This window comes from Salmo salar, chromosome 11 (assembly GCF_965601325.2).
Source record: "Salmo salar chromosome 11, fSalSal1, whole genome shotgun sequence".
Classification (NCBI taxonomy): Eukaryota; Metazoa; Chordata; class Actinopteri; order Salmoniformes; family Salmonidae; genus Salmo; species Salmo salar.
This window is the reverse complement of record NC_138301.1, coordinates 25,439,565-25,466,885: the sequence shown is the minus strand read 5'-3', so window position 1 is coordinate 25,466,885 and position 27,321 is coordinate 25,439,565. Positions and strand designations below refer to the sequence as shown.

General features: G+C 43.6%; 2 protein-coding genes across 6 annotated transcripts; both read left to right on the top strand.

Moving 5' to 3' along the window:
* The first annotated feature begins 2,384 nt into the window (after window positions 1–2,384).
* Window positions 2,385–5,822, top strand: LOC106563531 (U5 small nuclear ribonucleoprotein TSSC4). 5 transcript variants are annotated; one of them, XM_014129212.3, is made up of 4 exons: window positions 2,385–2,587; window positions 3,767–3,891; window positions 4,245–4,318; window positions 4,425–5,822. In XM_014129212.3, the coding sequence occupies exon 4, from the start codon at window positions 4,496–4,498 to the stop codon at window positions 5,432–5,434; it is 939 nt and encodes a 312-aa protein (XP_013984687.1). In that variant the 5' UTR covers window positions 2,385–2,587; window positions 3,767–3,891; window positions 4,245–4,318; window positions 4,425–4,495; the 3' UTR covers window positions 5,435–5,822. The 5 variants fall into 5 exon arrangements, with proteins under 5 accessions (XP_013984687.1, XP_013984683.1, XP_082813952.1 ...); XM_014129208.3 differs by having other exon boundaries at window positions 3,767–3,908; XM_082957826.1 differs by having other exon boundaries at window positions 3,767–3,938.
* A 311-nt stretch (window positions 5,823–6,133) lies between these two features.
* Window positions 6,134–26,890, top strand: LOC106563532 (anoctamin-9). The gene is made up of 24 exons (XM_014129213.3): window positions 6,134–6,430; window positions 11,261–11,332; window positions 11,480–11,602; window positions 11,820–11,962; window positions 12,057–12,106; window positions 12,208–12,266; window positions 12,426–12,505; window positions 13,624–13,758; window positions 13,906–13,999; window positions 14,093–14,153; window positions 14,446–14,528; window positions 14,772–14,876; window positions 15,005–15,169; window positions 15,247–15,283; window positions 20,178–20,289; window positions 20,804–20,861; window positions 20,979–21,076; window positions 21,339–21,538; window positions 21,754–21,906; window positions 22,008–22,152; window positions 23,112–23,234; window positions 23,498–23,591; window positions 23,956–24,068; window positions 24,219–26,890. The coding sequence occupies exons 1-24, from the start codon at window positions 6,416–6,418 to the stop codon at window positions 24,250–24,252; spliced, it is 2,352 nt and encodes a 783-aa protein (XP_013984688.2). The 5' UTR covers window positions 6,134–6,415; the 3' UTR covers window positions 24,253–26,890.
* Window positions 26,891–27,321: the final 431 nt, after the last annotated feature.

Here is a 27,321-nt window from a genome sequence, read left to right as displayed (position 1 = left end):
TTCACACAAGTAGCGCTTGGGAATTAGTGCATCATGCATTGGAATCCTGTCCGCGAGGGTTATGCTACCCATGTGAATGGCCTCAAACTTGATGTTTGGCAATTTTGTACGGTTTTGAAAACCCTTCAATTCTCACCAAACGAATTGATATTTTGTACAGCCTAACCATATGAGCCTAATTGACTAGCCTACTAAATTCCTTCAATTTGGGCTATGTGAAGAAACACAGTCCACCAATATATATATACTGCTCAAAAAAATGAAGGGAACACTTAAACAACACATCCTAGATCTGAATGAAAGAAATAATCTTATTAAATACTTTTTTCTTTACATAGTTGAATGTGCTGACAACAACACCACACAAAAATAATCAATGGAAATCCAATTTATCAACCCATGGAGGTCTGGATTTGGAGTCACACTCAAAATTAAAGTGGAAAACCACACTACAGGCTGATCCAACTTTGATGTAATGTCCTTAAAACAAGCAAAAATGAGGCTCAGTAGTGTGTGTGGCCTCCACGTGCCTGTATGACCTCCCTACAACGCCTGGGCATGCTCCTGATGAGGTGGCGGATGGTCTCCTGAGGGATCTCCTCCCAAACCTGGACTAGAGCATCCGCCAACTCCTGGACAGTCAGTGGTGCAACGTGGCGTTGGTGGATGGAGCGAGACATGATGTCCCAGATGTGCTCAATTGGATTCAGGTCTGGGGAACGGGCGGGCCAGTCCATAGCATCAATGCCTTCCTCTTGCAGGAACTGCTGACACACTCCAGCCACATGAGGTCTAGCATTGTCTTGCATTAGGAGGAACCCAGGGCCAACCGCACCAGCATATGGTCTCATAAGGGGTCTGAGGATCTCATCTCGGTACCTAATGGCAGTCAGGCTACCTCTGGCGAGCACATGGAGGGCTGTGCGGCCCCCCAAAGAAATGCCACCCCACACCATGACTGACACACCGCCAAACCGGTCATGCTGGAGGATGTTGCAGGCAGCAGAACGTTCTCCACGGCATCTCCAGACTCAGTCACATCTGTCACGTGCTCAGTGTGAACCTGCTTTCATCTGTGAAGAGCACAGGGCGCCAGTAGCGAATTTGCCAATCTTGGTGTTCTCTGGCAAATGCCAAACGTCCTGCACGGTGTTGGGCTGTAAGCACAACCCCCACCTGTGGACGTCGGGCCCTCATACCACCCTCATGGAGTCTGTTTCTGACCGTTTGAGCAGACACATGCACATCTGTGGCCTGCTGTAGGTCATTTTGCAGGGCTCTGGCAGTGCTTCTCCTGCTCCTCCTTGCACAAAGGCGGAGGTAGCGGTCCTGCTGCTGGGTTGTTGCCCTCCTACGGCCTCCTCCACGTCTCCTGATGTACTGGCCTGTCTCCTGGTAGCGCCTCCATGCTCTGGACACTACGCTGACAGACACAGCAAACCTTCTTGCCACAGCTCGCATTGATGTGCCATCCTGGATGAGCTGCACTACCTGAGCCAGACTCCGACTCCGTCTCATGCTACCACTAGAGTGAAAGCACCGCCAGCATTCAAAAGTTACCAAAACATCAGCCAGGAAGCATAGGAACTGAGAAGTGGTCTGTGGTCCCCACCTGCAGAACCACTCCTTTATTGGGGGTGTCTTGCTAATTGCCTATAATTTCCACCTGTTGTCTATTCCATTTGCACAACAGCATGTGAAATTTATTGTCAATCGGTGTTGTTTCCTAAGTGGACAGTTTGATTTCACAGAAGTGTGATTGACTTGGAGTTACATTGTGTTGTTTAAGTGTTCCCTTTATTTTTTTGAGCAGTGTATATTTACTTTGTCTTAGAATTAGGCCTAATTGATTTATAATATAATTCTATTTTATTCAAGTGATGTTCTCTCTGACAGATTACAGTACTAATTGAAGATGGGTGATGGTTCTTAAAATGTAACCTACTTTCTTTCGGGGTTTTTTTGTAGAGAAAAAGGGGGAAACACTGGAAGATGTACATCGGTAGTTTCGGTGGAAAAGGTTGTGTCAACTGTAGGGGCGCCCGTGTTTGCTGGGGATCGGAAGTGTCGGTGCCAGAGTGGCAGGTTGAGTTGGCCAGGGTCAGAGTCAGTAGTACAGAAGGTGTTTTATGCTGAGGCAGTGAAGTAGAGGAGGATGGGTAAAGGGTGAGGGATCCTGAGAGAATCCCTGTGAGTAGGCCTAGTAGATCTGTGACAGCACCGAGGGATAGGTCAATGAGTGATGTATGCTTCATAACGATGGTTTTCATGAGTGTAGGGTTAGATGGTAGAGTCAGTTAAACGTTTTTAGTTTCCCATTTTGTGGATCAAAGAATAATGAATTTATACCCCAGTCTTGGTGGCGGTAATGCAACAGAAATTGGATGCCAACCACCGAAAAACCTCCGGGAATAAGATGTAGGTTTAGAAACTCTGATGTAGGCCTACATTTACAATCCAGTAGACTATGGCGATAGGGTATCGAAGATTGGGTTATTAGCCCACCAAAGGCAGGAGCGGGGAAAACTACCCTACCCAGCATACATTGCAGCATGCAAACCGAAGTTGCAGCGCCAGCGTGAAGAAGGTAAAGCCGGAGATGCAGCTAGCAACACAGATCAGCTTAGAACGCTTTATTTAGTATCTAGATAGTTTAATGAACACATCCCAACGTACCAATGAAGTATTGTAAGATATAGAATGATTATGTGTGGTTGTGGTGTGTTCCACCCTCCCTTTATTGAAAGTCAGCTAGCCAACCAGGCTACTAGCTAACGTTAGCTATATATTCAACGTCGATTTCCATAACTGGTTTACTTCGTGGTGAACTACTCAACCCTCGATGTTTTTCTGCTGTCTTCCCACCGAATACCATGACAAACAAAAGCTAGTTAGGATTGCTGAGAGATGCACGAACTAGCTACTAATGTTGGGGGGCGTAGTCGCTGTGTTAGCTCTTGTCTTGTCCATCGCACGACGACGAGATGCCCATGTTCTGTCGTTTTCCATATCCTTTCATCGTAACTCACCAAAGTAAACATATTTTTAGAGTGCGGGATTACTTTTCTCTGTATGTGTAGGGTGTAATTTCTCCCAAAATATGAGTACTTTGATTACCGTCTAAATACCCTGATCCACGCGTATGCGTCGGATCTGCACTACGAGCTGCGTGGACAAGAGCTTGTCTGGCGGTAACATTGAGCTAGATGGAGGACTCGGGCCCATTTTAGGATGGCAGCGCCATTGAGGACTTTAAACATTTTTAAGTAGTGAACTGGGTGGGACATCTATAGGTTAAGGAAGGATCATATAATTTCATCCAGGTCATCATGAGGGATCAGCCAATTCATTATACTCATGAGCAAACATCCCATAACTGCAGGTGTCAGTAAATCGCCAACCTTGGCTTTATACCTTTTCAAACAACACTCCAGGTGGCAATATGCCTCCTTTCAGTTTGTTTACAAACTCCGTAGTAGTAGAAGGAGAAAATTGACTACTTCAAAATGGAGATGGCCTCAGTGGCATTGCCCATGCTCTCGCAGATGTCATAATGGGACAGATACAAAGTTGCGTCCTCTAACTACAATATCTCTATGGGCGGTATACAAGGCAACTCGCTGTCATTGCGTGATGGACCAGAGTTACTGTGTTGTAATGCAGATCCATCTACATATGACTGGTTGTATGTATGCAATGTAATCACTATTGACATATATGCATGAGTGGGTAACAGACTGTGATCTGTGTGTATTTGTTTTTACAGATTGTCGCTACACCATTTTAGTCTGGTATTGGTCACACCATGGCAAAAGTTGGAGCTGTCATCTATCCCCACACATTTGTTGTCTTATCTGAGCTGAGCAGAATTCCAACCAGCTCCCACAACCTGTGAGTCTGCAACTCCAGTAAGATACGTCCTCACACTAACACAAACGGTAACATTACGTAGGATGTCAAACATGACATTATTTGAAGGCCCTCGGTACTGATGCACCCACTTACAGTACTCAATGTTCACACTACGCTGCAGAGGACTTATAGGCCTACTCATCTGCAGTTGACTCACCACACTTGACGTCACACTTGACATCTTGTGTTGATGTTGTGCAACTGCTCTGAAATGATAGTTTCATTGTTTTTACCTGTCAATGTACTTATTATTTACACTATAGGCCTAAGCTTTAAATGACTAGATCCGTATCGCTGTTTTTTTATGTATATCTTTCTGTGTGTCTGTTAAGGGTGGAAGGACTGCCATCACCCTTGAACCTCACTGATACAGAAAGTGGCGGTGTTGCAGCTCTACCAGGCTAAGGTCAGTCATTTCTTGGCAAAATGAAAATATTATAATCCATGCTATATTACTTCACACATGATATGTTTCAATTATCACTCAGAACAACCCTCTCATACTCTTCCAGGCTCTTCACCCCTTGACTTTGTGAAAGTCGTCATTTTTTCCTGTGGTATCAGACCCAGGCCCTTGAGAGCAATGTGTGAGCAAGAGGACCACGGAGACGGTGCCCGTAACAAGCTGTCCAACAGTGACGCCATCAAGCTGACAGATGACCTCTCTCTGAGTGACTCCGACCCTGAAGAGCGTAATGAGTCCATAGACCCAGAGGTGGAAGACTTGTCCTCATCTGATGATGAAGTGCACCAGAACTCCAGCCCTGGTCCCGGTCCCAAGAAACCTGCATTCAGTCTGACAGGTGGCAGCTCAAGCTTCTCCAACCGCAGCCGAAGCATCTTTGATTGCCTGGAGAGTGCCGCTAAGCTGTCCTCGTCCCATCTGGGCCAGGACAATGTCATTGACGGGGTCTTTGCACGTCCCCCTCCACCCCCACTGCTGCCAAGTGGAAAGAAGTATGGGGAGAAGGTGGGGGAATTGGTCAGCAAGCCTCCTCAGAAGAGAGGAGTGCCAGATTACCTGGTGAATCCTGAGCGCTGGACGCGTTATGACCTGGAGGATGTGCCAGAGACCAGTGACAGCAAGAATAGCATGGTGGCTCAGCAGTACATACAAAGCCTGCAGCAGCAGAAGAAGGAGAACACGACGGAAGATGATCCTGAAGAGCCTTTTATACCTACTTTCAACCAGGGCCAGAGCAGTAGCTCAGAGCATAAGATTGTGTTCTCCAGGCCTAGCCGGCCACAGAAGGATGACGCTGAAGAAGTTAACAAGCCTGATCGAACCAAGAAGGTAGGGATGGGTCTCTGTCACTTAGATGATGAAGAAGAGGAAGGTATAGGCCTGGCAATCGCCCCTCAACGCCCAAAGGAGAGTGAGCGGAAGAGGAAGTGGACCCCGGTGGGGGACGAAGAGGGCGCACTGAGTGATAGGAAGGATCAACCGCCTATTGGCTTCGTCATTAATAGGAACATCAACAGGAAGAACTTCCGCAAGACGTCAGAGAAAGATGAGGACTGAGAGTACACATACATGACCTAAATCAATTGAAGTCCTCTGGAAATAATGGAGGACCCTAAATATGGACAGTATTTTAGTGCTTCCCTGTAGAACCTCAACCAGGGGAGTTTTTTTCCTAATCAAGGGAATGGTTTCGGCCTCTTGACTTTTCATCAGAATTAATGTGTATTTTGAATATTAACTTCAGACATGAAAATCACATGTCAGTAATGCTAATGTATATGGCTGTTTCGAAGTCCAAAGAATATTGAATTTAGCTGTCAAGTAAACTGGTGGAAGTGTAATGTAAACAATTGTATTTGTAGTAGACCATAGTAAGTGGCATTATTTTTCCTATTGCTGTAACTATTATTGATTATTGGAGCAGTAAAGTCTTCCCACAACTCAATCGTTTCTTTGTCACTTATGAATCTTTGTTCCTGTATTTTCCGTGACTGATGTGAAGCCAATAGTGTTTAATTTGTGATGAATCTAGAAGTTATTCAACGTGTTATTATATTACAGTATTTGAAGAATGTCCTTATGAGAGTCATAGACATTGCATTTAATTAGTTGATATGAACGTAGCATTCGTTGGTTTCACAGATCATTTGCATGCACTTTCATGGGTAGAGAAATACAGAGACTAAGTTTTGGTCACTAACTGTAGACCTATTAAACGTTTGCGACTGTCCTATTATGACCAGATGGCCGCATTGCTAATCCAGTAGAAGCACTCAATATCAGCGCCTCACCTTTTGAGAAGCAGTGACGCTACTTACCTGAAAGCGATTGACTCAGAAACACGGAAGTGAAGTCAACTTATTTTTTAGCTCAGTACAGTAGTTTTCATAATTTTTTTATATTTAGATCTCCCCGTCTGTCTGAAGTAGAGGTAAACGTTTCGTGAGTAATGAAGAAAACGGCACTCGAACGACAGATGTGAATGAGGATTTTCAATATTCGCTCAATTTGGATAACGAGCGTATTGCAACGTATTTAATGGATCCAGAGCAGGTGAGGAAGATTATTTATAAACAATTCACCTGCAAACTGTTTAGGAAACATATTTTCATGTAGCCTACAGTATTTTGAATGAGTATAAAAATCAGTTGGACTGAATAATGTATTTTTAAAATGTTATACTCATGGATTATCGTAATGAAACTGCTTTTTAGATACTTTGAGGTGACGGTCATAGCAGGTTAAAATCTATTTCCGTATATCTATAACCTGTATCAGAAATCTATACGTTTGTGTGTGAGTATGCTGAGTTGTGTTATGTTACCGTACCAAAAGTGGTCTACAGTGCCTTATCTATGAACTAATTGTGGGTCAAACATCACACACACCCTAGATCTAGATCGAATCCCCGAGCTGACAAGGTAAAAATCTGTTGTTCTGCCCCTGAACAAGGCCGTTAACCCACTGTTCCTAGGCCTTCATTGTAAATAAGATTTTGTTCTTAGCTGACTTGCCTAGTGAAATAAAATATTACAGGTATTTTATTTGGACTGAGAACACATGACTGTGGCTCATTCTAGCTGAGGTTCCCTGAAACTATTTTCTGCCTCACCATGTACAGTGCCTTCGGAAAGTATGCAGACCCCTTGACTTTTTTACACATTATGTTACGTTACAGCATCGAGTCTTCTTGGGTATGACGCTACAGATCCTCTCAAACTCTGTCAGATTGGATGGGGTGCGTTGCTGCACAGCTATTTTCAGGTCTCTCCAGAGATGTTAGATCGGGTTCAAGTCCGGGCTCTGGCTGGGCTACTCAAGGACATTCAGAGACTTGTCCTGAAGCCACTCTTGCGTTGTCTTGGCTGTATACTTAGGGTCATTGTCATGTTGTAAGGTGAACCTTTGCCCCAGTCTGAGGTCCTGAGTGCACTGGAGCAGGTTTTCATCAAGGATCTCGCTGTACTTAGCTTCGTTTATCTTTGCCTCGATTCTGACTAGTCTCCCAGTCCCTGCCGCTGAAAAACATCCCCACAGCTTTTTTATTTTTATTTCACCTTTATTTAACCAGGTAGGCCAGTTGAGAACAAGTTCTCATTTACAACTTCAACTTGGCCAAACACAAACAACAACACAGAGTTACACATGGAATAAACAAACGTACAGTCAATAACACAATAGAAAAAAAATCTATATACAGTGTGTGCAAATGAGGTAAGATTAGGGAGGTAAGGCAATAAATAGGCCGGAGTGGCGAAGTAATTACAATTTAGCAATTAAACACTGGAGTGATAGATGTGCAGAAGATGAATGTGCAAGTAGAGGTACTTGGGTGCATAGGAGCAAAATAAAATAACAATATGGGGATGAGGTAGTTGGATGGGCTAGTTACATGCATGATGCTGCCACCCACATGCTTCACCGTAGGGATGGTGCCAGGTTTCCTCCAGACGTGACGCTTGGCATTTAGGCCAAAGAGACCAGAGAGTCTTGTTTCTCATGGGGTGAGAGTCTTTAGGTGCCTTTTGGCAAACTCCAAGCAGGCTGTTATGTGCCTTTTACTGAGGAGTGGTTTCCGTCTGGCCACTCTACCGTAAAGGCCTGATTGGTGGAGTGCTGCAGAGATGGTTGTCCTTCTGGAAGGTTCTCCCATCTCCACAGAGGAACTCTAGAGCTCTCTCAGAGTGACCATTGGCTTCTTAGTCACCTCCCTGACCAAGGCCCTTCTCCCCTCAAGTCTTGGCGGTTCCAAACATCTTCCATTTAAGAATGATGGAGGCCATTGTGTTCTTGGGGACCTTCAATGCTGCAGACATTTTTTGGTACCCTTCCCCAGATCTATCTCGGAGCTCTACAGATAATTCCTTCATGCTCATGGCTTGGTTTTTGCTCTGACATGCACTGTCAACTGTGTACCTTTCCAAATCATGTCCAATCAATTGAATTTACCACAGGTGGACTCCCAAGTTGTAGAAACATCTCAAGGATGATCAATGGAAACAGGATGTACCTGATCTCAATTTCGAGTCTCATAGCAAAGGGTCTGAATACTTATGTAAATAAGGTATTTCTGTTCCAATTTTTTTTATAAATTAGCAAAAAAATCTAAAAACCTTTGTCATTATGGGGTATTGTATGTAGATTGCTGAGGAATTGTTTCATTTAATCCATTTTAGAATAAGGCTGTAACGTAACAAAATGTGGAAAAAGTCAAGTGGTCTGAATACTTTCCGAAGGCAATGTATAGGCTAGATTCATTGCAGCAGCTAAATAAATTAATTATAAAAAATCCCAGACCAATTTAAAATATTTCACAGATTTAAAGGTCACTTATCTGGCCTTTTGTGTTTTAAAGCATAACTTAACTCAAAGTCGGCTGAACAGTCTCCCACCATGATCCTCATCTAAAGCATGCAGATCTTTGAGAAATTGTCAGGTCAGCTTTTTACCTTGGACCATGTTGCTCTGAAGAGTGTCTATGATTTACAGTGGGGAGAACAAGTATTTGATACACTGCCGATGTTGCAGGTTTTCCTACTTACAAAGCATGTAGAGGTCTGTCATTTTTATCATAGGTACACTTCAACTGTGAGAGACGGAATCTAAAACAAAAATCCAGAAAATCACATTGTATTATTTTTAAGTAATTCATTTGCATTTTATTGCATGACATAAGTATTTGATCACCTACCAACCAGTAAGAATTCCGGCTCTCACAGACCTGTTCGTTTTTCTTTAAGAAGCCCTCCTGTTCTCCACTCATTACCTGTATTAACTGCACCTGTTTGAACTCGTTACCTGTCCACACACTCAATCAAACAGACTCCAACCTCTCCACAATGGCCAAGACCAGAGAGCTGTGTAAGGACATCAGGGATAAACTTGTAGACCTGCACAAGGCTGGGATGGGCTACAGGACAATAGGCAAGCAGCTTGGTGAGAAGGCAACAACTGTTGGCGCAATTATTAGAAAATGGAAGAAGTTCAAGATGACGGTCAATCACCCTCGGTCTAGGGTTCCATGCAAGATCTCACCTCGTGGGGCATCAATGATCATGAGGAAGGTGAGGGATCAGCCCAGAACTACACGGCAGGACCTGGTCAATGACCTGAAGAGAGCTGGGACCACAGTCTCAAAGAAAACCATTAGTAACACACTACGCCGTCATGGATTAAAATCCTTCAGCGCACGCAAGGTCGCCCTTCTCAAGCCACTGCATGTCCAGGCCCGTCTGAAGTTTGCCAATGACCATCTGGATGATCCAGAGGAGGAATGGGAGAAGGTCATGTGGTCTGATGAGACAAAAATAGAGCTTCTTGGTCTAAACTCCACTCGCCGTGTTTGGAGGAAGAAGAAGGATGAGTACAACCCCAAGAACACCATCCCAACCGTGAAGCATGGAGGTGGAAACATCATTCTTTAGGGATGCTTTTCTGCAAAAGGGACAGGCCGACTGCACCTTATTGAGGGGAGGATGGATGGGGCCATGTATCGCGAGATCTTGGCCAACAACCTCCTTCCCTCAGTAAGAGCATTGAAGATGGGTCGTGGCTGGGTCTTCCAGCATGACAACGACCTGAAACACACAGCCAGGGCAACTAAGGAGTGGCTCCGTAAGAAGCATCTCAAGGTCCTGGAGTGGCCTAGCCAGTCTCCAGACCTGAACCCAATTGAAAATCTTTGGAGGGAGCTGAAAGTCCGTATTGCCCAGCGACAGCCCCGAAACCTGAAGGATCTGGAGAAGGTCTGTATGAAGGAGTGGGCCAAAATCCCTGCTGCAGTGTGTGCAAACCTGGTCAAGAACTACAGGAAACGTATGATCTCTGTAATTGCAAACAAAGGTTTCTGTACCAAATATTAAGTTCTGCTTTTCTGATGTATCAAATACTTATGTCATGCAATAAAATGCAAATTAATTACTTAAAAATCATACAATGTGATTTTCTGGATTTTTGTTTTAGATTCCGTCTCTCACAGTTGAAGTGTACCTATGATAAAAATTACAGACCTCTACATGCTTTGTAAGTAGGAAAACCTGCAAAATCGGCAGTGTATCAAATACTTGTTCTCCCCACTGTATGTGATGCTGAGGCCTGATGTATGACACCTCTCCTCTGGCAACCCATGCCATATCCACTACACAGTACCCTACATCAGAGCCAGCCTCCTTTCAACGTTTGCCTGGTCTTCTTGGCTGTGCTCCTGGTGAAACAGGTTATCTCATTAAAGCTTATGCAACTGCACTAAAGAGGGTAATAGTGGCACACCTCCAAAATATGATCAGTCAAGATTGGATCATATCTCTCGAGACATAGCAGAGCATAGAACTCAGTGTGGCCTTAGAATATAACATTTATATTTAGTTCAGAGATGTAAATAATCCCATCGTTTTGTACAGCAAAAGCCTACAAGCCCTCCCACCCACTGAGTGTGAGGAGCAGTCTATGGAACATTTTCACTGACAGGCGTGTTGGGGCCTGTAATCTGGAAAATCCTGTGGGAGTCTGGAAGAGTGAAAGACTGACAGGTTTTAGAGAGAAACCTGCATAACAACAGAGATGGCAAGAGGGATGGCCCAGTTGCCTTTATATGTTTTACCCCACTGCTTAGAGATGTGTGTTATTAACATCTCATGGACCAACTGTAAAAAGGAATTAGCCTAGTATCCCTTTTTTCGACACAGGATAGTGAAGCCACAATGATGATTTGGCTGTAGTGAATGAAGGCACATCATTGACCATTATGTTAGCTGAGAGGTTCCTTGTGGTCCATGCTGACTGGCACATGCCTGTCAGACCACTGCAGTGAGGTGGGGAGGAGGGCCAGCCCTTGTATAACAAGAGAGATGTCACATTGTCCCTCTTTGTTACCCTGTGTTTTAGGATGGTATTGAGCTGCAGGAGAGAAACATGGATGGCTTTGACAATACCATGGAGGCATTACTCCCAACTCTGGTAAGAGACCGCACAACACACATCATCTATTCATTTCACTGCATTCATAACTTAGAGCCATACATAGTCATACAGGTGATAATTATTCAACCTGTTTGTATGACACAGTCCCTAGAATACAGAAAGCCTTGTGTGTGTTTCCCACAGCACCAGCAGAGGACATATGATTATGTTCTAGTTGCTGACAAAGTTGAGGACCAGGAACACCCAAAGTTTCTGAAGCAGGTGGCTTTTATTGACCACCTGAGGAAGAAAAACATGAAAGTGACAGTGAGTTTGTTCCTTGATTGAATCACGTTTAAATTCCATATGGAGCGATGCTGAGGCAATGTTACTTTATTGGGATGTGTTCAATATTTTATTGGGATGTGTACAACTGTAGAGAATGTGTGAAAGTTGTACTGTAACATCGTGGCCAATCCTCCCAAAATGATCCAATTTCACCTGGTTCAATGCTCATCATGAACGTTGCCTGTTTTTGTGTCAGAAAATCGTTCATGTTGACAAGGTGTTTTATGGTGTCCGGGCCCCGAAGGAGATCTTTGACAAGTACAGGTACCTACTAAAGGTGTCTGATTCTTGCAACTGGAGCGGCGACCGGAAATGTGGCAGAATCCCTCACTCAACCAGGTGAGATGCATTGAACTCTCACTCTTGCCATTCCATATGCAAATAATGTTAACTTCCAACATGTCCTCTTACCTTGTTCCTGTTTTTCTTTCAGGATCAGAGTAGTGCATTACATCCTACACCACACCCATATCAACACAGGAGGTATGTGAAGTGCTCCCTCCATTGATCTCTTTAGCAACATATTTGTCCCTGACTTCAATTGTTCGGCACTCCTAACCCTCTTTTTCATTTAAACACAACAGAGAACCTCAGAGAGCTCCAGGAGAAGGGTGTCTTTGAGGCCACGTTCTGCCTGCATGAGGTAAAAAAAAACATCTCCTTAACTATTTGTATACCTGATTACTTGTTCAATTTTGAGGGGCAATGTAGCTGTTAATGTCTTGTATGATCGTACGTAGCCCATATGAAATTAATTGATGTGAAATACGTCTACAGTATGAGCCTCTTTCTGTTTTTATAGATGAACAAGCAAAAGGTGTTGAAACAAAAGTGGGCACGATGGTCTGCTCTCTGTTCCACCCAGCCTGTCGATGATGTCAGGTAAGACCTTCTATATATCCTGCTGTGTTTCTGTGTCTTTTGGTTTCACAGTGGCCTTTCCTCAATTCGATTTGCTCAACTCTTGCATCCTCTCACCTCCATCCTCTCTGGCCTCCTTTTGAAAAAGGTCATAGGTAATCGAGGAGAGGCATCGAGAAGGGGAAAAGTGGACAAAATTGTGCTTGTATGAAATGAGACTCCTTGTCAAATAGCACATGGACGAAAATGACGTTTACAGGGTGGAATCCCCAAGTAAATGTATACAGTGATAAAAACAAATGTAGCTAGCTAGTTATGCAAGACATGTTGTAGATAAAATGATCAATAGAATACTGTTTTGAAATGTTTGCATCCTTTTCTCCATCAAGAAAATAGCTGATTTCAAAGTAGGTGTGGAAGATTAAAAACTCTTCCGCGAAGGAATCATGTAGGATTCACTTGTGCTTCCATGCCAAAAGGAGGCTATCGAGGAAGGGAGGACCATCTTCCGTTTCCCTACAAAAAATTTCGCTCTCCTTGACCACTTATCGGTTTCCAGGTCAACGAGGAGAGAGGACTGGGGAGAGAGGGTGGAGAACAGACTTTTGCCCAATGAAGAAAAGGCCTATCTCTCTCGCTTTCAAAGCAATTAACTCTGTTACCAAGAAGTATGCCAGCTAGTGGTTATATCCACACAGAACTTTGGGTTTGCCGATGCAGCTAAATGTGATGTGCTTACCGAAAGCAGGATTTCCCAAACTTGGTCCTGGGCCCGCCCCTGGGTGCTCGTTTTGGTTTTTGCCCTAGCACCACACAGCTGATTCAAATAACCAACTCATCATCAAGCTTAGTTTGAACCAGCTAAGAACAGCCCTTAGCTGTGGTATATTGGCCATATACCACACCCATTCATGCCTTATTGCTTAAATATACAGCATGCAAATAGCAATACAACATGTCATTTACCTCAGTGGTGTGAAAGGGAAATTATCAAGATGACACTAAACTGTGAAACTTAGCTACATGTTAATTAAATATTTGTGTTATCCCCCTGGAAACCTAGTAAGGGGTGTTAACTGAAAAGGAATGTCCTTTTCCTGGATTGAATTTGAACATTCAAAATGAAATGTATCTGTCAGGAGTTACTTTGGAGAGAAGGTGGCTCTGTATTACCTGTGGTTGGGCTGGTACACCATCCTGCTGGTCCCTGCAGCCATTCTGGGTGTGATTGTGTTCCTGTATGCACTGGCTTTCTTCAACACCAGCCCCCTCATGTGAGTTGACAGGCCCACTGAGCCAAATTATTTATTAAGCTGATTGTTGCGGACATTTTAGTAGGAATAAAAAATTGGTTACATGGAGTTGCTCCTCTTTAAAACTCATGTGTTTCTGAAGGTGCATTGTGTGTCTTCATATTACAGAAAGGAGGTCTGTGAGTCTGACACAGTTATGTGCCCAAGGTGTGACAAATGGTGTCAAGTATGGCAGCTGCGTGACACCTGTACCTATGCCAAGGTAACTCATGTCATTCTACCATACTGCATTGCAAACTTTACTTTAAAAAAAATAGTTAATAAAGTTTATGTTCAAAATGTGTCTTGTGTGCAGGTGAGTCATCTGTTTGACAATGAGGGGACGGTGGCCTTTGCTATGTTCATGGCAGTCTGGGGTAAGTCTCTCACACAGGATAAAACGGATTCTTTCCATCCAATACATTTTTAATTCAGATAAATCTTGACATTGTCATTTTATTTTATCTTACTAGGCAAGTCAGTTAAGAACAAAATCTTATTTTCAATGACGGCCTAGGAACAGTGGCCTTGTTCAGGGGCAGAACGACAGATTTGTACCTTGTCAGCTCGGGGATTCGATCTTGCAACCTTTCGGTTACTAGTCCAACGCTCTAACCACTAGGCTACGCTGCCGCCCCGTCATGACTCATGTCCTTTTTATTTTTCCAGCTACCATTTTTCTGGAGCTGTGGAAGAGACACAAAGCAACGTTTGTGTCCAAATGGAATGTCTTTGACTGGTGTGAGGAAGAGGTACGGCTTCACTTAGGCCTAAGAAACCATTATATGTCTGGATATAGTGTACACTATTGGATGGTTTTAGCATGGTTTCTGTTGTCTGTTACTCATTGATATTACCCAATCATATACTTTTTCAAATAACTAAAATAATGTCCCATTGATTACTGACATCTTATGGTAGTGACCCATTGTGTGATTGATATGACCTCAGACCTCTGTAGTATAATCCTGAATATTGTTCCATCTGGCCTGCAGGAGGAGCTCATCCTGGGAGTAGTCAATGATCCAGACTGCCATCCCAAAGAGTTTCGCCATTCTTATCTGCGCAGCACTCTTGTTCTGGTGCTGGTCACTCTCATGGTCAGTCCCAGTCAGTCACTCAGTACCATATTGCATTAGACATAGCAGTTTTCATCCTGGGCTATACCCGTGTTTAGCTCCGGTTCAGTCATTGTTGTCCTCTCACTGTGTGTATGTTCTTTTACCAGTTGGTTCTGATCATTGGGCTAACCCAGGCTCTGGTGGTGTTCCGTGTGGTTGCTGCTGTGGTGTTGTCAGAAGGAACATGGGAGTTTGTAAGGGACCATGCCAACACTGTAGCTGTAATGCTGGGTGCTGTACTACACTACATCACCATGCAAGTTATGACCAGAGTAAGTTCAACCAGCAACCCCTCTAAGTCATGTAGACCTGCACAGTCCCTAACTCTTCTCTTCTCTTACCCGGATAGGTCAACAAGACCGTGGCCTTCAAGCTGTGTGAGATAGGTGAGTCTGAAGAGGAACATCTTAATTTGGATGAGCAGAACATATGTTTGCATTGAACATTTTCATTTAGAATCAAACATGTACAGTTGAAGTTGGAAGTTTACATACACCTTAGCCAAATACATTTGAACTCAGTTTTTCACAATTCCTGACATTTAATGCCCTGTATTAGGTCAGTTAGGATCACCACTTTATTTTAAGAATGTGAAATGTCAGAATAATAGTAGAGTGAATGATTTATTTCAGCTTTTATTTCTTTCATCACATTCCCAGTGGGTCAGAAGTTTACATACACTCAATTAGTATTTGGTAGCATTGCCTTTAAATTGTTTAACTTCAGTCAAGCTTTTCGGATAATCTTCCACAAGCTTCCCACAATAAGTTGGGTGAATATTGGCCCATTCCTCCTGACAGAGCTGGTGTAACTGAGTCAGGTTTGTAGGGCTCCTTGCTTGCACACACTTTCTCAGTTCTGCCCACAAATGTTCTATAGGATTGAGGTCAGGGCTTTGTGATGGCCAATACCCTGACTTTGTTGTCCTTAAGCCATTCTGCCACAACTTTGGAAGTATGCTTGGGGTCATTGTCCATTTGGAAGACCCATTTGCGAGCAAGCTTTAACTTCCTGACTATTCTCTTGAGATGTTGCTTCAATATATCCACATCATTTTCCTGTCTCATGATGCCATCTATTTTGTAAAGTGCACAAGTCCCTCCTGCAGCAAAGCACCCCCACAACATGATGCTGCCACCCCCGTGCTTCACAGTTGGGATGGTGTTCTTCAGCGTGCAAGCCTCCCCCTTTTTCCTCCAAACATAATGATGGTCATTATGGCCAAACAGTTATATTTTTGTTTCATCAGACCAGAGGACATTTCTCCAAAAAGTACGATCTTTGTCCTCATGTGCAGTTGCAGACCGTAGTCTGGCTTTTTTTATGGCGGTTTTGGAGCAGGGCTTTGCTGAGCGGCCTTTCAGGTTATGTCGATATAGGACTTGTTTTACTGTGGATATAGATACTGTCGTGTCTTTGGCATCATTAAAACTGAAGACGTATTTATCAAATTATTATTATTACGCGATTAAACTGATTAATCATGTAACTGTAATTAACTAGGAAGTCGGGGCACCAAGGAAAATATTCAGATTACAAAGTTAAATTTTCCTAATATAACTTTCAGATATTTTAATATCTGATCAATTAGTCTTCGATTTAATATTTACGTCACGTTAGTCTCATTCCAAATGTCGTAAATTGTTGGTTATCTGCACGAACCCAGTCTTCACTATGAGTCATCCATACATCAATTGTCTTAAAATCATTTATTTACTAACTAGGTAATTGTCACGTTCTGACCAGCAGAGGGAGGAATTGTATTAGTTTTGGTCAGGATGCGGCAGAGGGTTTGTGTTGTGTGTAGGTTCTGGTGCTGGACTCTCAATTGGAGGCAGGTGTTTCTAGTTGCCTCTGATTGGGAGTCCTATAAACAGGTGTGTGTTTTTCTTTGTAGTTGTGGGTAGTTGTTTGTGAGCACTGCTTTTGTTTAGCCTGCCACACTGTTCTTGTCGTGAGTATTGTTTATTGTTTTTTCCTGTGGATGCTTTGCTCGTGTTTTATTAAAAAGATGAGTATCCACATTCCCGCTGCGTATTGGTCCTCCCTTCAACACAACGACATTATTTGTGACAGAACTACCCACCATACCAGGACCAAGCAGCAGAGGAATTCTGGCGAGGACTGGGGAACATGGCGTGTAAGGGAGCCCGAGAGGCAGCCCCAATATTTTTTTTTGGGGGGGGGGGGGCACAAGGGCTGTTTGGCAGGGCGAGATTGGAGACCCAGGCCAGCTCCCCGTACCCTTTTTGGACAGAAACAGACTGGACAGGTCCCGTGCTTTGGGGTAGGGGCTGTGGTGAGGCCTGGTATTTTCAGGCCGGTACGCACAGTACCAGCGCCACGCATGTGCCAGGGGAGAGTGGGCATCGAGCCTGAAGGGGTGATGCCAACCCTGCGCTCGAGACCGCCAGTGCGCCTCTACGGTCCAGTGTTTCCCGCTACACGCACTAGCCTTGAGGTGCGTGTCTCCAGGCTGGCACGTCCTGTACCAGCCCCACGCATCAGGCATCTAGTGCGTCAGCCCAGCCTCGCCTGCCCGGAGTCGCCAGAGCTGCCACCTGCCCGGAGTCGCCAGAGCTGCCGCCTGCCCGGAGTCGCCAGAGCGGCCCGCCTGCCCGGAGTCGCCAGAGCGGCCCGCCTGCCCGGAGTCGCCAGAGCGGCCCGCCTGCCCGGAGTCGCCAGAGCGGCCCGCCTGCCCGGAGTCGCCAGAGCGGCCCGCCTGCCCGGCGCAGCCATCGCCGCCCGCCAGCCGGGCGCAGCCAGGGGCGCCACCTAAGTGGGCGACGCCGAAGGTGGAGCGAGGTCCACGTCCCGCACCTGAGCCGCCTCCTATATAGGTGGGTTGGGGAGGGGGGGTGTAGCACAGTGCCGTCGTTGACGGCAGCCACCCTCCTTTCCCTCCCTTTAGTTTAGGGGGATATTTGTTGTTGTTTGGGGGTTTTTGTCTTTTCTTTTAGGTGCAGTCATGGTCTGCACCTTTAGGGGGGGTACTGTCACGTCCTGACCAGCAGAGGGAGTAATTGTATTAGTTTTGGTCAGGATGTGGCAGAGGGTTTGTGTTGTGTGTAGGTTCTAGGTAGGTTTTCTATGTGTAGGTTGGGTGCTGGACTCTCAATTGGAGGCAGGTGTTTCTAGTTGCTTCTGATTGGGAGTCCTATAAACAGGTGTGTGTTTTTCTTTGTGGTTGTGGGTAGTTGTTTGTGAGCACTGCTTTTGTTTAGCCTTCCACACTGTTCTTGTCGTGAGTATTGTTTATTGTTTTTTCCTGTGGATGCTTTGCTCGTGTTTTATTAAAAAGATGAGTATCCACATTCCCGCTGCGTATTGGTCCTCCCTTCAACACAACGACATTATTTGTGACAGTAATTCACAGAAATGCATAACAAACAGTAGATATGGTTACAAGGAAATAGAGGAATGTGCCGTAGTGGGCTAAACCAGCATGGCGGCTTGTTAGACAAAAGGGGAGTGGGGGTCAGCTGAGAAGGCACTACAGAGTTGATAATTATAACAATTGAAATGCTATCCTTTGCACATGAATGCTCACTCATTCGGGAATAATTGCAATCAATATATATATTTACTCTCAGTGTGTCGTCGGGATCTCTGTTGAAAAGTTTGTTTCTGTTGGAGAGTTTGTCCGCCCTCTCTCTCTCTCTCTCTCTGTCGTGGTTAGAATGGATAGTTCTGAGTGACATTCATTCATGTCGTTATAGATAGATGTTTCGGTGGTTGTCGGTCTTCGCGTTCAATTATACCGAATTCCTAGCTGCAGACTAGTAATTAATATCAAAGACTTGTTCTTATTCTGTCGGTATCGATAGTCTAAGAGTTTAACCACGTGGTATGGTTAAAAGTTCAGCAAGAGAAATGCATGGTCTGCAACCTTTAGCCATCTCGTAATTGAGGTAAGCTTGGTCTCCTCTCAAACCTTGGCCCTCTCGCTATCGAGGTAAGCTGGTCTGGTGATAGAAAACCTAGGTGGGGATTTTATTCGGGACATAGAAAAAGGCTGTCTCATGACGCCAGGTCCTGTCTGTGCCCCTGGGGGCATGCCAATGACTTAGTGAAACTTTAAACAGAAATACAATTTTCTCACATTAACATCATTACATAGCATCCCATCATCTCACAACTAGCTTCATCCGTATTCATTCATTTTATACAACCATTAGATGTAAGTCTCATACCTGAGACTCTACTTTAAACATGGTTATGGTAATGTGGCGGTATTGTCTCATGAGTTTCACAAAATTGTACCAAACGGACCAGTTCATAGCTGGATTCTTCACCAATCTTTTATACCTTCTCCAGAACATAAATGTCATTCGGTTCTCCAGTTCTGTGAGGTGGAAGAAATTCCTTTGTTTTCTCTCTATGAAACTCACTCTCTCTCTATACTGTGGCCATGAGGAGAGGATCTCCTCCAGGAATTTACGACCTCTCTTACAGAGCCTGGTGAAAGGGGTATAGAGAGGGAGAGGGGGATGGTGCTCGCTGTACCCAAAGAGGGCAACGTCATGACAATATTTTTGCACCTGTTTCCTCCAGCATCTTCACAAGGTCCTTTGCTGTTGTTCTGGGATTTATTTGCACTTTTCGCACAAAAGTACATTCATCTCTAGGGGACAACGCCCTTCCTGAGCGGTATGACAGCTGTGTGGTCCCATGGTGTTTATACTTGCGTACTATTGTTTGAGCAGATGAACGTGGTACCTTCACGCATTTGGAAATTGCTCCCAAGGATGAACCAGCCTTGTGGAGGTCTACAATTGTTTTTCTGAGGTCTTGGCTGATTTATTTTGCTTTTCCTGATGTCAAGCAAAGAAGCACTGAGTTTGAAGGTAGGCCTTGAAATACATCCACAGGTACACCTCCAATTGACTCAAATTATGTCAATTAGCCTATCAGAAGCTTCATTTTTTGGAATTTTCCAAGCTGTTTAAAGGCACAGTCAACTTAGTGTATGCAAACTTCTGACCCACTGGAATTGTGATACAGTGAATTATAAGTGAAATAATCTGTCTGTAAACAATTGTTGGAAAAATTACTTGTGTCATGCACATAGTAGATGTTCTAACCAACTTGCCAAAACTATAGTTTGTTAACAAGAAATTTGTGGAGTGGTTGAAAAATACGTTTTAATGACTCCAACCTAAGTGTATGTAAACTTCCGACTTCAACTGTACATGTTCATCACTGTCATTCTATCAGATGGAATTGTACTTAGCTAAGTGAGTCAGTGAATGAAGCTAATGTTGCTGCTCTTGCCTGCAGAGAAGACACAGTCGATGACGGCCACTGAGAGGAGCTTCACTGTCAAGATGTTTACCTTCCAGTTCTTCACTCTCTTCTCCTCGCTCATATATGTGGCATTTTTCCTGGGCAGGTACTGAGTGCAACGTGTGTGTGTAGTGTTCATATTTGATCGGGCTGATGGTACATGGGGCTCCCGAGTGGCGCAGCATCTCAGTGCTAGAGGTGTCACTACAGAACCTAGTTTGATTCCAGGCTGTATCACAACCGGCCGTGATTGGGAGTCCCATAGGGCGGCGCCCAGCGTCATCCGGGTTAGAGTTTAGCCGTGGTAGGCCGTCACTGTAAATAAGAATTTGTTCTTAACTGACTTGCCTAGTTAAATAAAGGTTAAATCAAAGAAATAAAAATTAAAGATTGCAGACTAGCCTAAAACCAAGGGGAAAACAGTTGGTAAGGTACTGCTCTGTGTCAGCTGTCATGGGCAGCCTAGCTGTATGGAGAAGGTGCTTTCTGTATCCACAAGTGTCCATGTATCTGTGACTCTTGAAATGTTTGAGTCCTGAACCATAAATGTGTAAGTATTTGAAATGTTTATGCATATGTGCTTACATTTAATGAATCTAACATGCCGTTCTTGTGCATAGGATAAATGGTCGCCCAGGCAGCTACGTTCGTATTTTTGGTAAATGGAGATTGGAGGAGGTGGGTAGCTCATCACTATTTAAAAAAAGTATTACTTAACATGGGATAATGACACGGTTGAACGGTTTGGATTGTATTTATACTGTTACCATATCTGCCTTTTCCTGTCCTTGCCAGTGTCATCCCAGTGGCTGCCTCACTGACCTCTTCATTCAAATGGCCGTAATCATGTTGCTCAAACAGACACTGAATAACATCTTTGAGTTTATTGTGCCGTAAGTACAGTATATAGCTATGGTTATCTACCTGCTTAACATAGATACATTCTGAGGAAATAAATAGGTTGAATAAGCCCTTTGATGTGTTGAGTAAGCTTTTGGTAAAGCAAATAAACGTTTGACTGTCAGTCAGACGATAAAACCCCATGTAAATATGAATTCTAGTTAATGAATTGAATGAATTCTAATTAACCGAATTGGACATCCAAAGTGGAGCATCATACTTTCTCACTTTAGGTTGTCTTATGTTGTTGTGCAGCTGGTTCAAGAGTAAGTTCAGAAGGAATACAACTAAGAAGCTGGAGAGGAAGAGTGGTGACTGCAACAAAAATGCATGTCGCAAAGAGGAGAAGAGGGGCCATGACCCATGTGATATCTGCAAGCTGCATGATTGGCTGCGCAACTACGATCTGAATGACGTAAACTTTTTCAGTCTCTTCAATGAGTTTCTGGAAATGGGTACGTCACATTAACAAGTCGCTACCTTCCATGGATGTCTCATTGTCTCTTAAGTCCAACGTCTTTATTTATTTCACCGAAGTGATTCTCTCTTACACTGATTCATGGTCTCTTATGTTCAATGATTCTGCCCCTGATGGTTTTTGTTGACTTCCCAATCCCCTGTCTTGAATGTTAAATCTCTGTTGTGTTATTACACTCTTCTCCTCATGCAGTTCTTCAGTTCAGTTTCACCACCATCTTTGTGGCAGCCTTCCCTCTGGCCCCTCTACTGGCCCTCATCAACAATATCTTTGAGATCCGTCTGGATGCCATCAAGATGGTCAGCTTGGAACGTAGATTAGTCCCCAAGAAAACCAATAATATTGGTGAGTTAAACAGTATATTTAAAAGCTTGTGCGTCTCTGGTAAACTCCTTACCGTGTTTTTGTTGGGGCTTGTATGCTCATCCCATAATATGATTTCTCAGGTATATGGACCAACATTCTGGAAGCTATTGGTGTTCTGGCTGTCATTGCCAATGGGCTAGTCATTGGGGTGTCCTCAGACTTCATCCCTCGGCTGGTCTATCGCTACCACTACGGACCCTGTGCCAATGGAGAAGATAATGTACAGTAAGTTCTACTGTAGCACATTGTGCAGTGACTGGTGCATGAGTTGCACCTACAGTAGAGTAGACCTCTCACACATGGTCTGGACTCTTAAAGCAATGAATGCCATAGTAATCATGTAGATAATGTCATCTGATAGACTACATTCGAGCCTCCCGAGTGGCGCAGTAGTCAAAGGCACTGCATTGCAGTGATTGAGGGGCCACTACAGACCCTGGTTCGATCCCGGACTGTGTCGCAGCCGGCCGCGACCGGGAGACCCATGAGGCAGCGCATAATTGGCCCAGCGTCGTCCGTGTTAGGGGAGGGTTTGGCCGGCCGGGATGTCCTTGTCCCATCGCGCTCTAGCGACTCCTGTGGCGGGCCGGGCGCATGCACGATGACAAGGTTGCAAGTTGTACGGCGTTTCCTCCCACACATTTGTGTGGCTGGCTTCCGGGTTAAGCGAGCAGTGTGTCAAGAAGCAGAGCGGCTTGGCAGGGTTGTGTTTCGGAGGACACATGGCTCTCGACCTTCGCCTCTCCCGAGTCCATACGGGAGTTGCAGCGATGGGACAAGACTGTAACTACCAATTTTGAAAAATAAAATAAAGACTACATTCGCTACTGTCTCTCTCTATTGAAACTGTTCCAAAGGCTTTGTAAGGCAGAGTTCAACAGTTCCCTAGTTTAGTCTTTATTGGCATAAGTAACCATGCTGTGGGTAAACACTGGTTGTGAAAAAGGCTCGCAATTTAATTCTGTTTCCAAATTCCAAGACAAATTAATATGGAAATGTATTTCCAATTATGATTTTGTATAAGCAAGCTAAGCTGTATGCTTTTAAATGTATGTTTTGTGTTGATTCATGGGGCATTACTTTATGGGTTCTCTAAACGGTTAGCTGCATAAAACCTCATGAGTTGGAGAAGGGTACAGCAGGTTTGTTTTTATATGACCATAATCCCTTTCCCCCCCTTATAGCTGTATGAAGGGCTATATCAACGACACCCTATCCACTGCTCAGATAACAGACCTGAACGTGCGGAAGGACTTTTTCCCCAGTCAACTGATCACAGGGAGCGGCTTCAATGTTACACAATGCAGGTGGGCATCTGTGAGGCACAACTAGGTCACTACGGAAGCTACTATTTACCAAAGCCTGGCTCAACCCTACTGCCCATCTCTTAATTTCACTGTTTATATTAACGAAGTGTTTGAATAATCAGAAACCAAAGCAACCAATTCTCCTCAGGCATCCATACATGTAGCTAGAGTCTATGCAGTCACAAACAGAAAGAAACCCAGTCCAGTGATACCAGAAGTTGTTGAGAGAGATTGTTGATGGTGAAACTGGTGTGTGTTCCCAGCTATAAAGACTACAGAAATGACGTTGACTACAGACTCACCTCCCAGTTCTGGCTCATCATGGCTGTACGCTTTGCCTTCGTCGTCCTATTTGAGGTATGTCTTTCTTTGCATCTGTGAATATGTGTATTTACGTCAAACTACTTAGATTATTTTCAGTATAGTTGTGGCACATCAGGAATCACTGAATTCCATGTTATTGATTTTAATTAAGGTCTGCACCCATGATCAAATCAAACATTATTTAAAATTGTGACACACTTTACAATAAAACTAAAGCTGTAAAAACAAACGCAAAGGATGTCTAAAACAATAAAATCACTTGTTAAAGGCCAAGCTAAAAGGTGAGTTTAGGGTTTTGTCAAAACCATATCCTTGCAACTCCAAATGGCCATTGAGCAATGCCAAATATCATGGATATGGTTGAACAAGCCTGTCTGTCTTTCACCTCTCTCTGTAGCATGTAGTGGTCATCTTTAAATGCATTGCTGCCTGGTTTGTGCCTGACTCCCCCATGTTGGTGAAGAACGACAGACTGAAGGATAAACTCTGTAGACTCAAAGAGGAACTGCAGTGAGTTAAAACATATGGTTATAGACTACCACACTATTCCTTGCATGAACATGTATGATTAAGTGTTGCCGTACTTCATCTGCATGGAACTTATTATCACCATAGTGATTTCCATGATCTGATTAAAACGAATGTTGTCTGTGTTGACAGGGATATGACGTACAGGCAGTCCACAGATGTGTGATGACCGCAACGGAGGGACACCCTGAGACATGACCAGCATGACACATGACTTTGAAGCCTTGAAAAATACACATTAAAAGTGATGCTCTCTGCACTGACCTGAGATCAGCATCTTACAGCATAGTTAGCGCTTGGTCGTTATGAGAGGTAGGACAGCCCCATCTCCCAACACCTCTGAGTTTTCTCCCACATGGCCAACACACTGTTTATACCGGTGTGATTAATGGCCACCCGTGGCGCATGCAAACGTATCTTAATAGCCGATCGGGGCTACAAGTTTCTATGAGGATTAGACTGCTCCAAACTCTATTTCACATATAAGCAAGGGTACCCCAATATAAATGAACCAATAGACTGACAGACTAACCCCAGATACCACAACTGTGGTTCATAAGAAGAGGTCCATATAACATTGTATTTTCTTGAATGACTGATGACCAAGCAGTAGCCTCAACCGTGTCCCCAACAACCAGGGGTTCTGGTTTTCAGGGGATATGGACAGAGAGCCTGTGACGCAACTTCCTGTTTTGGACGTTAACAAGGCGACACTCCATCTGAACTCCTCCTCCACATTAGTTGAACAGTGCAGAAGATAACGTTGTTTTCCTTCTGGTCAAGACCAGTATGTAGGGGATCTAGTTTCAGGCATTTATTTTTCCTAATCAAAAGGGGACCATCGCAGTCTCTCAGAAGTTTGGTTGGTGCGTAAAACGTGTGAAATCGGATAAATGAAAAGGTGTGATGGGTCCGTACACCAAACATTTTTTCACTGCATCAGGGATAGCGTACAGACTTTGCAGCCTTCTTCAGTGTGTAGATTTATTTTATGCCTGCTACATTAGGTTAACCTAGCAGGGATGCCTATACAGTAACAGAGTTGGGGTTAATTTTGTTTCACAAACTGTACATGCCATACAAATGGAAAACACGAGTTGAAATGTATTGAATCCCTTACACTGGCCAATATTAATGTTTTACAAAGAACTGCGGTAGTTTTATTTTTGGTAAGGGTGTGACAACCTGTTTTGCAAATACTGTACTGATGTTTCCTGTTTACATGCCTTTAGTAACCTCAATGTTCTCTCAACATATAGAATCAAGTGTGAATAATATAATTTGTTATATAATTATGCATCTCTTAACTTTACTTTTAATCCACTGCATTATTTATTTAAAATGATATTCGGAAAAATTGTGTTATCCCTTTTTAAATTCAATCATAGGGTTGCTTCATGTTGTGTGTATGAGCAAGAGTTTTTGTAAAAACATATTTTTTTAAGTATAATTCAGAAATGATTTGAGCCAATACCTATGGATATTGTATTGTTGTTGGAAAGGTGTACATTTTGAGTTGCTGTATTGCTTTTTTTACTGTATATTGTACATACAGTATGTGACAGGGTTTTGCTCACCAGTCTATCACCTGCGTGAAAGTGCATTGTAATTTTGTCCATCTGCTTCTCACTTTTGATGGACAGACGGGACAAAGATTACTTGAGGACTTTTTTTGGTAAACTAAGTAGACACAATTAACTGCCATTTGGTGGACCACACCCTGTCTATTTCCCTAACAAGTTGAGCCTGATCAACAACAAAAAATACTTTTCACATTAGGTCAGGTAAATAAAACGGAGAGATGTTATAGAGACAATTGGTCCATTAGAAGGTTTCTATGAAACCCTCAATGAACATAGTGTCTGTATACCACAAGAGGGCAGAGTGGTCTTCTCTTCTACAGCCCAATGTTATATACAGCACTAAACTACATAACCTACCTTGTGTAAACAGTTTTGGCAAAGTGAAGGGAAATGAAAGGTGTCATCTACATGGTCAGTTCCTAACTACATGTCATCTTACTGTAGCTAAAACTATTTATTCTATCCATGTCCCCTGGCCTGTCATTGAGAGTTCCTCCCCTCTTCCAGAGTTAAACCAAAAATATTCTCAATGTTCCAATAACATAAATCCTCTTAGTGGGTTCACTTCATATCCGGAATGCATTCAGTGAGGTTGCAGAAATACTAACGTAACACTGAGCATATAAAATACTTTTGTTCCTATTTTAAAAACGGCATGTTTGTGTGGACATATCAGACTAACTCATGGTTGAACAGTTCATCACAATCTTCCTTTCTCTATTCTCAACTTTAGTTTCTCACTAAAACTCTCTAACCCCCCTCTCTGCTGACTGTTGATCTCAGAGGAGATAAAACCAAGCCAGATGCTACTGTCTGCATTCCAAGGCTTTCTACATTCCCTTTATAAAGAGGGTTGTTAGCCTGTGTCTTTATTCTTCATCTGGTCCTTTCACTCCCCCACCATTTCCCATGACTTCCCGGAGAACCTTACCCTCTCACCACAGTTCATACCTCATAGTGTGCTGCCAGACTGAGGAACAGTATCTGTAACTTAAACACGCCCTGTTTGGCCTGCCGCCAATGAGAACAATTCCTCCCACAAGAGAAGGCAAGAGTACAGGGAGCCCAAATGCTTCAGAGGAAACTCCGTACTATGTGCATGTAATTCAACTTACCAAGGAAAAAAAGTGAAAACAGAAGTTCCCTTGAGTTTGATTGTATCTTTAAAATGCAATCATGTATCATGCCAAAACAATTAAATTAAACTGTTACTTATGAGAAGCAATTCAACTCACATACTGTAACCTAACAGTCTGAGCTAGCCCATGTAGATGAATAATGCAGAGAAGTAATGACCTGTGTGTGCAGTGGCCTCAGAGTTGGGTTAAACTCCCTGTATCAGACACCTCCAACTCTTCTATGCTTCACTCAGACATACATCAATATGTCAGAGGTCATACTGGGTAGTACTGTAAAGTCAGCTTTCATAATCAGCACTCCTCAGCACTTTATTTAGACATTATTACAAATGATTTCTTCGTCATAAATGACACAAGGGTGAGTGAATTTCAGAGGCAGGGAACGTTTACGATTAGTAACCATTATTATTATATTATTTTTTAAATTTAACTAGGCAAGTCCATTAAGAACAAATTCTTATTTACAATGACAGCCTAGGAACAGTGGGTTAACTGCCTTGTTCAGGGGAAGAA